At 41.0% G+C, this 16782-nt stretch overlaps 1 protein-coding gene and 3 pseudogenes across 1 annotated transcript; 2 read left to right on the forward strand and 2 right to left on the reverse strand.

Annotated features, from left to right (window-relative positions):
• Positions 1-587: 587 nt before the first annotated feature.
• Positions 588-2778, forward strand: LOC147459992 (uncharacterized; annotated as a pseudogene).
• Positions 2779-3514: 736 nt separating this feature from the next.
• LOC147459993 (uncharacterized) lies at positions 3515-6692 on the reverse strand (annotated as a pseudogene).
• Positions 6693-8476: 1784 nt separating this feature from the next.
• LOC147459994 (uncharacterized) lies at positions 8477-15820 on the forward strand. Its single transcript, XM_086511153.1, has 10 exons — positions 8477-8574; positions 8751-8843; positions 8947-8958; positions 9008-9015; positions 9286-9373; positions 9782-9861; positions 9988-10043; positions 10153-10216; positions 13727-13859; positions 14714-15820. The coding sequence occupies exons 1-10, from the start codon at positions 8478-8480 to the stop codon at positions 14773-14775; spliced, it is 693 nt and encodes a 230-aa protein (XP_086367279.1). The 5' UTR covers position 8477; the 3' UTR covers positions 14776-15820.
• LOC147459995 (uncharacterized) lies at positions 10223-13720 on the reverse strand (annotated as a pseudogene).
• Positions 15821-16782: the final 962 nt, after the last annotated feature.

The following is a 16782-nucleotide window of genomic DNA, read 5'->3' on the forward strand; positions in this document are numbered from 1 at the left end:
CTTAGCGCTGATGATGTGCAAACATTATAGCTTTAACAATACTACTTTATAGTGTGAATTCGGGCATCCAGTTCTTCGAGTGAGCAATCAACACAATCGTCAAATTGGGTGAAAAAATCAATTTTGGAGGCAAAGTTTGGGCAAAAAAGAATCAATTTGGTAGGCGGGGTTTGGGCAAAGCACCAAAATCAACACAAGGTCGCAAGTGGGCAAAGTGTTACTCTGAATGGAGGTTGGTACTTTATCGTGAGCTTTTTCGCATCATTGAAGATTTTGAATACGTTTTATTTTGTTTGTGATTAAAGTGAAGTAATATTGTTGAGTGTAAGATGCATTAACACACTGTAAAATCAAGTATATAATCAATTACAGTTAGAATTTTGTGTCTTTAGAATGGGGCTTTTTACATTGAAAAGACTAGAGAATGTGACAACACGACAATGCGATATTGTCGCGCATCGGAAGATTGTCCCAATAAGAATAGAGCTTTTCAAAAAAGGATCGATATGAGGCGCCATTTAGAGAGTTGTCATCAAATTTTCATCACCATTCCAAAGCTACCATGTGGTCGACCTAAGGAGGGAGAGATGATTCAAAAGCCCACATCTTCTAGACCTATTCGGCAAACCCAGAAGCGCTTCACTAACTTAGAGTTCAAGATTAAGAATGCTAGAAACAAGCATCTATTAGATATAAAGAAGAGAGCACCGATCATATGGGAACGTCGACAACATCGACCACGCAAAAAGAAAACCGATGAAACATATGATGAATGGTTAGATTCATATGTGAAAGAAAAGATGGAGCAATGGGAGAATGGGATGCCACATCGTGTGTAGATGATTGAACGACATATCAAAATCGGCTACAATGACGTGGTATGTAGCTACTAAATTCATTTGTTTTTTTAATACATAGTGTAAGCCAATCATTGAGTGAAACATAACTATTAGATCTTTTGACTATACATCAACAATAGAGAAGGGAAAAAAAAAAAACGTAAGAAGGAGATGGAGGAGCAAGCTAATGAGAGTGATGAGAAGGCACAAGAGGATAATGTCCTTGAGCAAAACCATGGGGAGCCCACTTCTGTAAGCCACTCACCTCATCCAACTCCAAATATCCACATTGTATTGTTGTCCAATACCATGTATTAAAACGTTTAGTGTTAATTTTATTGATATAGATGTCACTTGGAGTTGAGAATACACAATCGCCCATGGCTCCGCGAAAGTCTTGTAGAAGATCAATTTCAAACTCACTTTCTTTGATTGCTGGTACACGACAGGTAGGGCTTCATATCGAAGTAAGATAAAAAATTGATTTTCATTAGTGCTTTCACTTATGGTTCTAATTTTGTTATGTTCTCCATATTCTTCCTCGTAGGAGCATTTGTATGCTAAACCAAAAACTCCAACTACACCTATAGAGATAAACTCCCCTATGGGGAGTAGTGAGACTAGAGATTTCTATGGCACCATTTCTCAAGGTGTTTTTGATTGGAAAATTCCACCTACATCATCTAAGGCTTCCAAGTTGGAAAGGTGACTCCTCTCTCCTTGACCTTTAGCTTTGTTTTCTGTTGCATGCACAATTAGTGATTGGATTGATGTATTTTGCTATGGGATTGTGGTCTTTATAGTGACATGGTATTCCATTTGAGATCCTCACGTTATGGCATAGCAGTGGATTGCGATATAAACCTTATCAATGACATCGTATCCAGTGAAGCCAATACTCAGTCAATGAATATGTTTGCCTTGTAAGTTGATTATTTTCTTCATTGGTTATTTCTTTTTTTGATTGATTGAGTGCTACTAAGTAATAGATCACACGTGGATCGTAGATGGATGGAGCACATTTTTTCTAGTGACATTATTGAGCATGTTTGGTTCGTGGATAGTTTGTGGTTCTCATATATACTCACAAATACAAGTCAACTTGCTGTGGAGAATTTCTTTGGAAAGGTGGACTTAGCAGCCCAAACATTTACATTCTTTCCAATTATCAGTAGGTATGAGGAAATTTGTCTCCCCTAAGATCGCTAGAGTTCGTCTTAAAGTTTATTTAATAATAGTGTTTGTGTCACTTTAGATCACATTGGACTCTCATGGTATTTTATAATGGCCATCTTCGTCGCTTGTCTGGGTTGCCATTTGGGCAAAGTTCGTTCTTGTTTTTCGACTCCTTATCCATGTGCTCAATAATTGACTACTTGCCACACATAGAGAGGTACTAGTCAAAATTTATTTGTTGTATGTACAAAATTTATTAATAAGTACTTACATGAAACGAGCGTGATTTTCTTAGGGCACTCGCACATTTCTCCAACTACTGCTCAAATGAAGTTATTAAGGAGGAGCTTTTGAAACCTCGACAATATTGTCACATTGACTCAATAGAGGTTTGATAAGTACATTTGTAGGTTTACTATAACTATCATTGTTACTTGGATGAGATCTTTCTTAATTGATGCTTTTTGAAATAGACACCTATGTAGCCAAATGGGTTTGATTGTGGCTATTATCTAATGACAATTATGAGATTTCTCATTATGGGAGGTATACAACACAAAAGATCAAGGCAATGGGTATGTTCTTGGGCTTTGTTTCAATCTAAAAATGTTGTAGTTATTGTGTGTTTAATATGAAGAACTTGTGTATGCTAAAATTAGTTGTTTTTTTGTAGCTATCAAAAAAAATGTTCAAGCATGAGGATGTGGAGGAGACAAAGAAAAGCTTGCATAGTTGGACCCAAAAGCTCTTGGTTGATGATTAGGGACTTTATATTATGGGCCATGGCATGTCACCTTTTATGGTGTTCCATTTTACTCTCTTATCGCGATCATGATTTTTGGCATTGGCCAATTTTGTAATGGAAACTTTTTGAGAACAAAAAAGGATTTTGTTTTGGCCAATGTCTTGCTATTTTCAAATGGAGCCTTTTGTAATAGTTCTTTTCAATTAGAGACAATGAGCATCTGAAAGGGATTTGAGTTGTATTGATAAGGTATTGCAATAGAGTTTTTATGCCACATTTTTTGCATTGGTGTATCAATTTTATTTTAAATGGTGGTTGATTATGGTCTTGAGAATTTTCATCTTAGGGCAATAGAGTTTTTATGACACATTTTCTGCATTGATGGTTGATTATGTTCTTTGGAATAAGAGCCAATTTGCACAAAGTTGAGATGTACTTAAAAGGTAGTGAAATGGACAGGATATGCCACAATTATTTCTTTTTTGCTTTGGTCTTCTAATTTACTTACAAATGTACACAAAGCATCTTCCAAGGGTGCACACTAAGCTTGGGTAGGACGCTGGAAAAAAGTAAACTCGGGTACCTGAGTTTACTTTTTTCCAGAGAGGTGAAAAACCAAATATGATCCATAATAAGAGATGTGGCAACAAAGAAATGTCATGGCGAGGTCATATAGTTTAAATCACTCTCAATAATCTTTGAGAATTGAAAGAAATTGATATCTACAACCACCAAGAAAAGGGCAAATAAAACTTCAAATAAAATCTATTTGAATTGGAATGTGTTCTCTATACACAAGGAGAATCCGCATAATGGAGGCAAGAACTCTAATCTTGTAATTACAACCATTATCAAGGCTCAATGTGTAGATTCGCTCTTCATTTTCAGAATCGGGATACTCACATGCCACTATTTGACAATAAAAACTATTAGAGTCATCACAAACCTGAGCACCTTGCCCCACGATGCTCTTCTCAGCACCATCAGAGCAATGTTTTTTTGCCAAAGGCAATAATGCATGACATGTATGACACGCAAATGTACTGGTAGGATCTACAATTAATGTCTTAGTACAACAATGAGGGCACCAAACTCACGCCCTTCCTTCAAAACGCACTCGATGTCGACCTCGTTGATGCTTTCTCCTTAGTACACCTGTGTGATGAGGTGGCTATGCTCACATGATTGGGTTTAGGGTTATCTTCTTTGGATCTTTCACGATGACCATGACCTAAACGAGTTTGAGTCACATGCTCTTGAATTTGACGCACACTACCACCAGTTGGCATGTCTATAAGAGATGGGGACACCAATGATCTCAAGGCATCTCTTGCCATCGTCAATTGGTGCATGATTATCTCTTTCTCTTTGACACTCTTTGATGGTAGTCCTTCTTGTATGGATAAAAGGGTTGCCTAGACTTCTTTGAAGGTAGTGAGCACCTCTTCCTCTTGCAGTTTTTCACCAACATCAATGTCGTTAGAGTCACCACACATCATCTCGTGTGCATTGTCCACTATGGGAAAAATGGTATTCAAGTGGGGAAGGTATTGCATGACTATAAGACGAATGCCATATAAGTGTTTACATTCTGAACCCCAATCTAGACAGTCACAGTAGTTGCTTTGTAAGCTCACATAGTACCATATATTTGGAGTAGTCATGCTCCGTATATGAAATTGCAACAACATCTCATCCACAACTTGCAAGCTTGTTGGTTCCTCTTTGTATCTTTGCAAGAGCTTCTCCCCTTCTTTTAGCCGATGTGTGTGCCTTTTAGATGATTCAATTTGCCCAAATCGCTTTGAATCGGCTATCACCGATACATATTTTATGCATATTAGGATAGTTTCTAAGTAACAAGCAAGAGAAAGTCACAAAAACATACCTATTTCTTGCTTTTGTTTGAAGAATCTCAACAAGGTTCCCCCCATGCGATTGCCGGTCTTAGAGTCTCCCACAAGGGCATGTAATAACTCTACAATTGATCGATTGATACGTGCTTCCAAAAGGGTATACTTTATGTACTGCCATAATCGCTCTACTAAATTTGTAGTGTCCACGTTGCCGTGGTTGAAAAGCCTTCCAAACTTTGGCCATCGTTTTCTCCACATGCAAGAATCCCCACACCAACCATTTGTGATGTATCGAACTATATTCTGGTAGGATACATATCTTTGAAGCAATAGTTGGTATCTTCCCACAAAGTCTTCCTCTCTTGCACTATGCATGAGATTTGGCATCTCCACATATACATCTCCGCGCATCTCCATGGAACCTTCCACAAGAGGAATGTACTATCACAAAAAAATACCCGCTATTCACAAAACATGCTATAAGAAAAAGAAATACCTGTGGAAGAAGATTTTCAACCCAAGCCTTCTTGGTGTGGAACCAACACAGCAACACATGGCAAGAAATTTGGGATCGATCACCATTTGCCTCATGCATCCAACAATGCGGATCTTCCTCCACTACATTGAGTAAGGCTTCAAGTTCTTGTTGTGATTTATCAATAACAAGAGCACTAGGACGGATATGTCCCATTTTTTAGAACACTTTACGAAATGTTAGCTCTAAAGCTATAACCTCATGGCGACCACCAACATCTGAGGTGCACACACATGAACCATATTGGAATACCCACACCAAGCTGATTGGGAAGCACAGCCGCAAACAAAGGTAGACCAAATGCATTTGTTTTGAAGGTACTATCGATTGCCCACGAGTTATTTTGAGAAAAACGCATAGCTATCTCGAGCATCCATTCATCTTGCAATATTAGGATGAATGGTCTATCCTTTGGATCCATGGCATTGGGATTATATGGTTGGACGTACAACACCTACATGTAACAACTTATCAAAACATAGTAGTTATGGTAAAAATACTCTCATTGGTTTGGATCTTACCTTATGTAGTTTTTGCAACGCTAAAGCTTCCATATACATTGTTGTCCAATCATCATTACTTACTCTATCTGTAAAGACCATACACACATGCCATAAACTTTCACATTCTATTGCACTCACTAAAGATTCTAATCATATGTAGTTGTTTAGAAGTACCTTGAATGCGAGCTCGGTATGACAACATTTGATCTCCCCTGGGATCATAAAGAATCTGTAGATTGTGCGCTCCAGTATGGAAGCCATTTCCATTTCGATCTTTTCTTTGGACAATGACAATTGTGCAACATGGCGAGAGCTTCCAACATCGAATAAGTCATCCAAGCAACATTTTATGACATGTGGGTGAATTGGCAAATGATAAAGATCACTTCTTGACCCAGGAACATGCCCTTGATGGACTGGATTGACAATAATGCGCACATCATCGTGTTCCTCTATGAACTCCACTTGTACTTTGAATGTGCAGCCACACTTCTTTGATGTTCGCAGTCGCTTTATCAATCCACTCCGCTTGGGTGTTCCTCCTCTATGGCATATGTAGTCCACTTTGACTTTGGAAGGTGTATGCTTCTTTGACGATTGGGCAATCACTAGCTTGACCTTGTGCTCTATCATTATATGTGTGAGATGCTTGTCCACATTATCTCTGTTTGTGTTGATGATGGACATTGCTGGCTTATTGAGATCAAAATCATTGCATCGAGTATTTGACATGTGAGGATTCTTTTTAACAATGTATCCACATGAGTTTACAAATGCCTTGATGTAATCTATCGGTATTCCGTGGCGATGAATATCAATAGACCATTTTACCTTGAGAGCTTCGAGCATTGAAGTGACTCCTCGGTGTTGTTCACCACCTTCATTGCAATGAGCATGCCTAACAATGCTTTCCCAATCCTTAATGCAAGCAATCCGTAGCTTGGGTTCCACTTTCAAGCAAAGTCCAAGCAAGCCATCTTCATCCTGTAGCAAACAAAGGCTCTCTTGTATTCTTCGTCACTTCTTAAGATCTAACATTCCCCTAGTGTCACATTTCTTCAAAATATCCAAGGGTATGGACATTCCTTCCTGTAGAACCATTATCATTAAGTTGTAAGTTCCTCTATCAAAAGAGAAAAATGTTGGTGACAAATATTGGAGAGGATCAACCACAACCACATCGAATGGTTCAATGTCTGAAGTATTGCATGACTCATCAGAGCTTGTGCTATCATTGGAGTGATTTTCAAGGTCATCACTTGTGAAAAGCCAATCCATGGTAATCAAGAGTACCAAATATGCTTAATACATAGGGAAAAGTGTGAATAATAGAGTAGTGGATGTTATGTAAACAACAATGCTTGAAAACTAAGAGGAGTGTTGTGTGTGTGCAAGGAGAGAAAGCAATGGCATGTGCTTGGAAATAGTACTTCACTTTCACAAGCCTCCTTATCCGGATTCTGGAAAAAAGTAAACTCGGGTACCCGAGTTTACTAAAATACTCGAGTTTACAAACTGACAAAAGTATCTTCGATTATAGCACTATCATAATATGCAGAGGGTACAATCATGAAAGCTAGAGGAAATCTTTATAATTCTCCACCATAAAATCACATTACATGTTTTACATACAAATTTAAAAGTAATCCGAAATCCCCTCCGTGGTCCCCACCAAAAGTAAACTCGGGTACTCGAGTTTACTTTTTTGGCACCGACAAAATCAACGGATCTCCTTTGTAGATGTGACTCTTAGCCCATTTCCACCCTTGATCCCATCTCCCATGCCCGTGTTAGATATAGCTGAGGGAAGGCCCTGGTGCACAGCTGACGAGGGTGAAGAAGACGATGACATGGTGTGGCTTGCAAAGCGTGAGTGCAAGGAGGCAACATGTGGCGACAAGCGAGAGCATCAGTGCGACCTGCCTGTGTACGGCGCACTGAGAGTGATAGAAGAGAGAAGGACCATGGTGAGCTAGAGAGAGGGGAGAGAAAGAGTCGATGGGCTGACTAGGTTGTCAACGATTAAGCAACTGAAAAAGGAAAGGTGAATTAATGGCTGCCAGCGCCGACGGAGAGAGAGAGAGAGAGAGAGAGAGAGAGAGAGAGAGAGAGAGAGAGAGAGAGAGAAATAAGTCAACGTTGTCAGCACTGATGTGGCGACAACGAGAAAAGAGAAGGAAAATTGGTGGTCGGTTCTACACGTGGAAAAATAGAGAGTGTGTGTCCACTTTGGCATCACACAGAGAGATCGAGAGAGAGAAAGAGTGGATGTGTGTGTGTGTGGGGAAGGCTTCTGAGCCACGAGGGGAGAGAGAGAGAGAGAGAGAGGACTCAAGTTATCTTCAGCGCTTGAGCCTTGCAAAGTCATCTTCAACATTTGAGTCTGGAGACCACGAGGAGAGAGGAAAAGAGAGAAAGAGAGAGATTGACGTCTTTTTGGCCTGCCCAAAGGACAAAAGCTATAGCGATGCAATGTCTTTTTGCTGACTAAAATAGAAAAAATAATTGAGTTGTACTTTTAAGCATTTTTTGCTAAGCCAAAAATATTGATTGGTTGAATTAAGATAGTGGGTACTCATTTAAATGAAGAGTGTGTAACTGTAATGATGATGTCTTGAGTTTTGAAATATTAAAGATTTTGGGTTGCCTCTAATGAAAAGAACGTGGGTTTAGTTTTGAAGAGCGTGTCACCAATGCACTGTGTGGTAGTGGTGGGTTGTTGGAAAATGTGAAGGATCGAGATTCCAATGTGTATGAGTGGACACTGGACTGCTAGTGGCCATTTATTTATTTGATGGAAGAGAAACGGTGACTCTGCTGGTAATGAATCATGATGCCTTTCTCTCTCTCTCTCTCTCTCTCTCTCTCTGTGTGTGCATGTGTGTGTTTCGACCTGAGAGTTCGTTTCGATCTCCCCAAGGTACGTACTACGTCGTCGTTACTGCGTTTTTTTCAAATCCCTTCGTCTTCCTCTTCTACGTTTTTAGGTTCAGGGTTAGTGCCAGCGATAGCGTCCCAAAGCTCAAGCATCATGAGATGTTTCTGCATTTTAAGCCTATCATGTATGCGTTATCCTCTCTTTTCGCCGTACGCTAGGGGCCATTTTCTTCATGAGTTTCAAGCATGGCGTTGTGTCCCCTCTTGGGTTGGAAGAGTATACGAGTTTTTCGCGGGAACTGTTGCTCTCAGGTACTATAGCTAGTATTTGGGCTGTAGAGAAACGTTTGGGTTGCTTGTGAGCATTTCCAATCTTTATCATCTAATATGGTTCTCTTCTTTCTACGCATGCCAGAGAAATACGCAAGTATGAGAAAAGTATTGAACTTCTGATCCGCAACCTACCCTTTCAAAAGACTATAAGGTAATTATATGTGTTTTTGAGGATTAATGCCCTTTCCTTCTTGTCACGCTTTGCTTGTTTATGAAAGCAAAACCTGAAGTTAGGCAAGTATAGATCAAATTTCTACTAATTTTTCGAGCTAACATGACAAAGCTCTAGAGGGATCACTATTTTGAGTGGCCAATGCTACTTCTTTGCTATGACTAGTGAAGTTTCTGTGCAAATGTTAGGACTGAGCTTTGACAAGGGAAGTTCCTGATTGATTGATGCTGCTTGTTTTTTTGTCGACAGACTGATCTTCGGTTTCAAATTCATGCTGTGTTGGCCCTTCAAGAGGCAGCTGAAGCATACCTTGTCGGCTTGTTTGAAGACACCAACTGTATGCCATTCATACCAAGAGAGTGACAATCATGCTCAAAGATCTCCAGAGTCATGACAAACTCGATACATTGAACTTTGTGTTGATGCATGCTCATGTCCGAGTGCGTGTGGTGTGTGTTGTGTTTGGGAGCATAAGGTAGTACCTAGTTCTACACCCACTATTGGGTATTGACGATGTTAGTGTGGATGTCGTGGTATTTAGTCAATACTATGCGTAATGGAGCTGATGGTTATATTGTCTTGTGGGTGACTATCATGGGGCTATACCTTGCACTATCTGGGATTATTCTGGATTCATTTAGGTATATCTTTATTATGGTAGTTAATTATTATACTATTTAATTTTAGAATTATAGATCCTTTTTATGCTTATCAGCATTTTTTTTGGTTATTTTGCAACCTTTAGGCTACAGTCGTGATGAAGTGGTGGGTAGAAATTGCAGGTTTTTGCAAGGACCTAAAACAAATCATAGAGCAGTTCAACTGGTGCGTGTCGGGTTTGTAATACGGTTTTTTGGGTTTAGATTTTTGGATTTTTGTTGTCGCAATTAGTGTAGCCTAAGGTTCCAATGAAGCTTAATGTTAATTATATTAATTGGATCCTCTAAACAGATGGGAGAGTGTTTAAGAGCTGAGAAGTCATGCACCGTCAAGGTTCTTAATTATCGGTGAGGGCGTGTATTATCTACGTACCTCCTTCAAGCCTGTAGTGCTTCATTTGTGTGATTTCAATCAATGCATGCATTCCTAATAGATTGTGTGTTTTCTTTTTGGCAGCAAAGACAAGACACCCTTTTGGAATCTTTCACATATTGCGCATGTTCGGAGCAGTGCAGGGAAGGTAATGCGTAACTTTCATATCAAGCAACCTTTAGGCTAATTAGTTAGCATTATTGGACTGAGTGGAATCTCTTAAGATACTGGAAATGGTTGGCATAGCTTTCCTTGCAGCAGAGAAACATTTTCTTTTGAGGGGTTTTCCTTTCCCATCTTCTTTCATCTTTAGCCTTTATAATTTTTGTATGTCTGGCCTTGAAGTTTTGAAGTTTTGGATGTCTGGCCTTATGGAGACACAACAATTTATTGGAAATGTGACTGTTCCTGACTATCTATAATGTTTTTGGGGCACCCTTTTCCAAGACTTTTTGCCGCATTTGCCCATTGTCTTTTTCTTCTCATGGGTGATGACTTACTATGCCATGCTAGTGAATGGTATGTCATGTGGGAGTAGAAGGCCAGGGGGCCTCCCACTATCAGAGGCGCAGAAAGAGAACATTAATACATTGTGTAGATGTGTGTTACACAGAGAATGAGATGAGAGAGAAGGTAGAAAGAGACACACGCAGATAGGCGGTTAGTCGGGTTGATTGCTTGATAGTAGCGTGATTACATGGGGTGATTATAAAGGCTGGGATTAGTGGATTTGAACGGGTGTTGGTGCCTCTTGGTTTCTCGAGGCATGACAGTTGGAATATTTTATTATATTCCAACATCCCCCCTCAGTTGAATGCCGAGAGGAGATTTTATTGTGCATGAAAAGTGCTTAGAAGAGCTGGAAAGTGCTTTCTGTTTTTGTTTCCATCAAACGATGGAGGTGCACGAAAGAAAAATTTTACTTTAGCTTTCAATTGGGTTTTCTGCACAATCAATCAGGTTCAAGCAGAAAGGTGTTAAGTGGAAATGTTTGATGTCGAGGTTTCATCTTGATTCTCGCACGAGAATCAAGTTCTTCAACTGCATGTTGAGATCGAATGACTTTATTCAATTGATCCCCCCTTCGACCGAAAACATGTGCTTTAGATTTTGCTTCAGATTGGCTTTTGGTGAAGAAGATAAGGTAGGACTCCAAGTATTTGAGCATGATGAAGATAACTACTGAACTTTTTGGCTTTGGACCATTGGAAGGATCATCATGTCGATGATTTTGAATTCCAAAATTGTGGCACAAGGTTGGTTTTGGATTGTGAGGAGCTCGGCAACAGTATTTGCAAAAGGGGACACTGTCATAGCACTCAAGAACATCGAGCTTTGAAATCTGTATTGCTTCATTTTTTCATGGAGGCCATCACTTTGCAAACGGTTACCATAAAGGCCATCGTCTACCATCAGTGATAGTGTCTCTGCAGAATCCAAGGTTGGCATTGAAGAAGGAGACAAGCCTTTGATAACATCCTTCATGATGGCACCCTCATCGTCATCATCATCTGCCTCCAAGTTAAGGCATGGCAAGGATTGGGCTCGCTGTTGAAGGACTGCAGATGAGGGGGCAAGGGGTAGATTGTAACAAGGCTGATTATGAATAGCAGCAGCATTACATTGGTTTATCAGCAAGGCAGCCAGCAGAGGGCTACAGCTTGGTGGGTATTGGAGATCTATGCCAAGAGAGACATCATGAGGTGATGTATAGCTGCAGCAAGAGGGTCTGGCCTCATCAAGAGCAGAATTAGGCACTTTAGTTGGATTGTCTAAGTCATTGACAATGCCGAAAGTAGGCCAAGGGGCATGGCTAGCAGGATTATTCACCTGCAAAAGGGATTGATTGTCCTCCAGAATCATCTGGGAAGTGACTGCCAGCGCAGGAACAGTATTGTCTGCAGCACCCGATGAGAAATCCTCCACAGACAATGACGCCAATATGCAGGGTTTCACAAAAACATTAACAAATGCTGCAATGATTTCATCATCGTCACGGCCAGCAATGTGTAGAGCAAGATAAGATGCAACATGTCCTTGGCGCGCATGGGCAACAGTATGGGTTGGGCATGACTTCTCAGCAGCAGTGAAGACCTTGATGGCTTGGTCATCTGCTCTTTCTCCAGCAGGATGGTGAGCCTTCAGAAATGGGCTGGAAAGATGCTCAGCATTGAGACTGCTATCCCCAGAATTTTCAAAGTAAATGCCGCAAACTTTGTTAAGAACATGAACATAGTGAGGTCCGATACACTGCATTTCAGAGGGTATTTTGGGTATCTTATCACCTGCCGCTTCAGGTGCCCCTTCCGTGGAAGCAAGAAATGCCTCAATGATGGCATCATTGTCCTCTGTATATTCCAATGAGCCCCGGCAAATTGCGTTGCTCGAGGGAGCATCATTAGAGGATGCAAAATGTAAAGGGTTAGGGGTCTTTGAAGGCTTGCATGGCATTAGGCATTGCGCTGAATAGGAATGTTGAATGGCTTTAACAAAGCAACAAATGAGAGCATGTGCAAGAAGAGATGATGCTTCATATCTGCGCTCAGAGTTGGCATTAAAGGAGGAGTTGAGTTGAGTCTCTTGCACAGGACATGTATGATTTACAGTATCATTATTCGCATTCAGCAGGTGATCGATGAAATTGGCTGTGGTTGCACCATCTGCGGCTTGCATGTAAGAGAAACAGGGTTCATCGAAGCGGTTGCACCATCTGCGGCTTGCATGTAAGAGAAACAGGGCATCGAAGCGGGTAGCACCAGCAGCAAGAATTGGCTCATTGCAGGTTTCTCTATTCAGGCAGCAGCAGCAAGAATGGCTGGCGCCATCAGGAATTAGGGGTGCAGGAAAAAACTGGCGATTGATACCATGTGGGAGTAGAAGGCCAGGGGGCCTCCCACTATCAGAGGCGCAGAAAGAGAACATTAATACATTGTGTAGATGTGTGTTACACAGAGAATGAGATGAGAGAGAAGGTAGAAAGAGACACGCAGATAGGCGGTTAGTCGGGTTGATTGCTTGATAGTAGCGTGATTACATGGGGTGATTATAAAGGCTGGGAATAGTGGATTTGAACGGGTGTTGGTGCCTCTTGGTTTCTCGAGGCATGACAGCTGGAATATTTTATTATATTCCAACATGTCATGCGCCCTCCCTCCCTCCCTCCCTCTCTCCCTCACTAAGAAATGTATTGGAAGCCCTCCTCATTGAGGATCAAGCATTGTTATTATTGTGAGGGGTAATCTAACCTTAACATTGAGCTAGCAATATCAAGTACCCTTGTTTGCTTTGGAACACCAAAGCTCACACACACACACTCACCCACCGATAAGGCCCACCTTTCTTCTTTTCCCCTCTCCAAGCCAAAGGTGGGGTTGCAAATAAGATAATTCTCTCGCCCCAATGTGGTTCTTAAAGAATAGGCTTATGGGATAGAGGAGTAGGGGTAGAAAGGATCGAGTGGCGTAGATTGATACATGGATGTGTCAATATTCCCTGTGAATGAGCTTCGACAATGGCACTCGCACCAGCTTTTTTTGTGAAATGAGGAAAACTTCAAGAAACACCCAGATTGCTGAATCCTCATGATGTATTTCACTTTGCATCCATTTGGTTCAATGGCTATTTTGCAAAGCTAATACCAATTTATCTTTTTTGGCAGGTTGCATTTTATGTGGGGGTGCAGCTGTATGTTACCTCTGCGGAAGAGCCATGCCCTGAGAGTGAGACAAACCCTCACATCAAGCAGCTAGGAGCTGTAGGAGCAGTGAGGATAGCTGTCAGAAGTCTTCAAGGTGAAGGACTAAGGTGCATTCACAAAAGTACATAATGGGCCCCCTTTGTCCTACTTTTCTTTAATATAGAAACCTTTGCCAAGGGAACTGAAGTTCCCTTCGTGGTAGTGTGGCCATACTCACACTTAAGCATTAATGCTTGCCATGCATTATCTGAGCATCTATAGCCTCACAGTCGGCGATAGATTAGAATGCAAGCATACCTTGTCGGCTTGTTTGAAGACACCAACTGTGCCATTCATACCAAGAGAGTGACAATCATGCACAAAGATGTCCAGCTTACAAGGCGCATCTGCGGAGAGCGAGCATAGGATATGCGGAAGTTTCAAGAAGACAGTCTCATGTTCTAACAATGATAATGAATTATCTACACAAGTAGGAACTACCAAGATGTCTTGCGGAAGTTTCAAGAAGACAGTCTCATGTTCTAACAATGATAATGAATTATCTACACAAGTAGGAACTACCAAGATGTCTTGCTCAAAGTTAAGGTTAAAGCAAAGTATATTTTGGTTTACTATGTTTTGGTCCTCTTTATCAGTCAGTATATAGCTAAAGCTTTCAATCCTTTCGAACAGTTAATGTGCGTAGACACTGCAATAAATGATTGAACAATATGGTATTACATCAAAATTGGCACACATTAAACCCTCTCCACAGTTTTGCATTACATATTGCAGTCTCTTTGTAAATGTAATCCACAATTAACGGAATATAATCAAGAAGGTAGGTTTTTGAAACATCCTCATATAAATTGGTGTGCTAGTCAAAAGTTGTCCTCTGAGGTACATGAAAATAATCTTGTTGAATTGCCTTCTGTTGGTGCATGGATGCGACTGCTGTTGTTCCCGCAGCGGGCTGCTCATGGCGGGGCGCCCTTCCATGTGCCGTATGCGCTCCTCTTCCAGGAGATTGAGATTTCGATGACAACACACTGTAGTTCATGTTGATGGAGGAGCATATACCGGATGCCAAGATGGGGCTGCTGTATCACGGCTACAACGTGGACGTCGCCTAGCTTCTGGGGGCATGCTGTGGGCTGGTCTTCTAGATTCTTCTCTAAATTTCTTCTCGAAGAGCCACGCTCAGAGGGCTGATCTCGTGTCTATTCTGCAGTGGACGGTAGTGGCAGTGTGTACGCATCTCTCTGCCTTTTGCGTGCGCACAACAGTTCAGATGGGTATTGGGGAACATGATAGCGCGGCAGCAACAACTGGAGCAGCAGTGAGGAGGCTAGGTGGTAGGGCAGGGAGGTTGGACGATAGCTGAGGCAGTGCAAGGAGGAAGATGAGCTCTCTCTCCTTCTACAGGCAGTGAGGGTGAGCGTGGTATCAGGAGGAGGAGACCGATGGGTGAAGGGTAGAGGACAGGAGAGTAGAAGACGAGGGACATCTCGCTCTCTCTCTCTCTCTCTCTCTCTCTCTCCATGGGCAGGTGTGTGGGCGAGGAGGATCGCCTGCTGCAGTTTGGAGTAGCACATGGGACAGGAGAGCCGAGTGAAGGCTGGCTGGAATGCCCTGCGCATGGCTATCATACACCTTGATAAATTGAAGCATGCACGAGTAGGATCTTCGTGAGCTCCAATGTAAACCGCTTAGAGACAACGATGTTGACTCGAGGCGGGAAGGGCAAGAGCTGGGGAGGTAGCTTCATGTCATCGCACCACTGCGTGTGTCCAACCCCCTTGACGTGTACGAGTGGGTCACTAGGCTTGTCAAGCTCTTTGAGCCTTGCAAAAACAGAAAAAGCTGTGGATAAGTGTTTTGAGGCTTTCTTGAAGATCTTAATGGTGGCAGGTGCACTTTGGATGTGCGAGAGCTTGCTCTTTAGTTCAACTTGCTCTTTAGTCCATTGTCGTAAACATTAAACTATGCAAAAATAGGGTCAAATTCATCCCAATTGATACAGGTACCTTGTAAATTTTTCAAATTCCTCTTGAATGGTGCAAGGGTACAGTGGAAGTTTTTGAATTTCAAGGGTATATTAGTAGTTTTTCATTTTTGATGAAATATCTTTGCCACTTGTCAAGCATTGCCTACCAGCAACTATGAACTATAGCTTATAGCTTATATTCCCACAAGTTTTATGGGTATATTGGTAATTTTTCATTTTGATGAAATATCTTTGCTACTTGTCAAGCATTGCTTGCCAGGAGCTATATGCTATAGCTCCATTAATAATTCTTCAAGGTTGGCCCTGATTCCTCCACAACTTGCTCCTTGATAAGACCTAGCCTTTGAAAGAAACAACAAATAAAATTGGTCGGGTAGATCGAAAGGGGTGCTCATCAAACAAAAAATAACATCGCATCGGCCATTTCTCTTGCTAGCTTTTTAAATTCTCCTTTTTGGTCTATAAATATAATTAGAGCATCTACAAAAGTACACCCTAATGATTGAAGTTGTGTTTATATTCCAAAATTGTCTATTCTTTTAGTGTCTTCATCCTCCATTTCAAAATTAGCAACACAATTTAGCACTTCTTTAAAAGGCAGCCCTTGTGATTTAATCACTTGTTTTCAAAGCGTTTGCTTACCAAGGGAAAAGAGAGTGAAGTGGGGATGAGAGTGGGTACATTGTGTGTGCGTAAGATGGGTTGGAGAGAAGGATTTTTTTTTAATTATTTAAATTTGTAAGAGGATTCTCACGTAAACTAGTGTAAGGGTCGAATTTCTATGTCGAAGCCCAAAATGCTAAAAATCATCCGAAAATGCTAAAAATAATCCGAAATCCAAAAAATTGATAAAAAATTCCAAAACAAATCTTCAAATCTTGAAGATTTGCGTATATCTCAAAAAGTTATCTACAATCACATTCAAACACTTTCAACACCCATAAGCACACCAAAACTAGCAGTTTTTGTCAAAAATGTCAATTACAACAAAATCAACAACCCGGCTCTTGAAAATAGCAAAATGCTCAGA

The sequence above is a fragment of the Adiantum capillus-veneris genome, chromosome 4 (genome assembly GCF_014529385.1).
Source record: "Adiantum capillus-veneris isolate H3 chromosome 4, ASM1452938v2, whole genome shotgun sequence".
Taxonomy (NCBI): Eukaryota; Viridiplantae; Streptophyta; class Polypodiopsida; order Polypodiales; family Pteridaceae; genus Adiantum; species Adiantum capillus-veneris.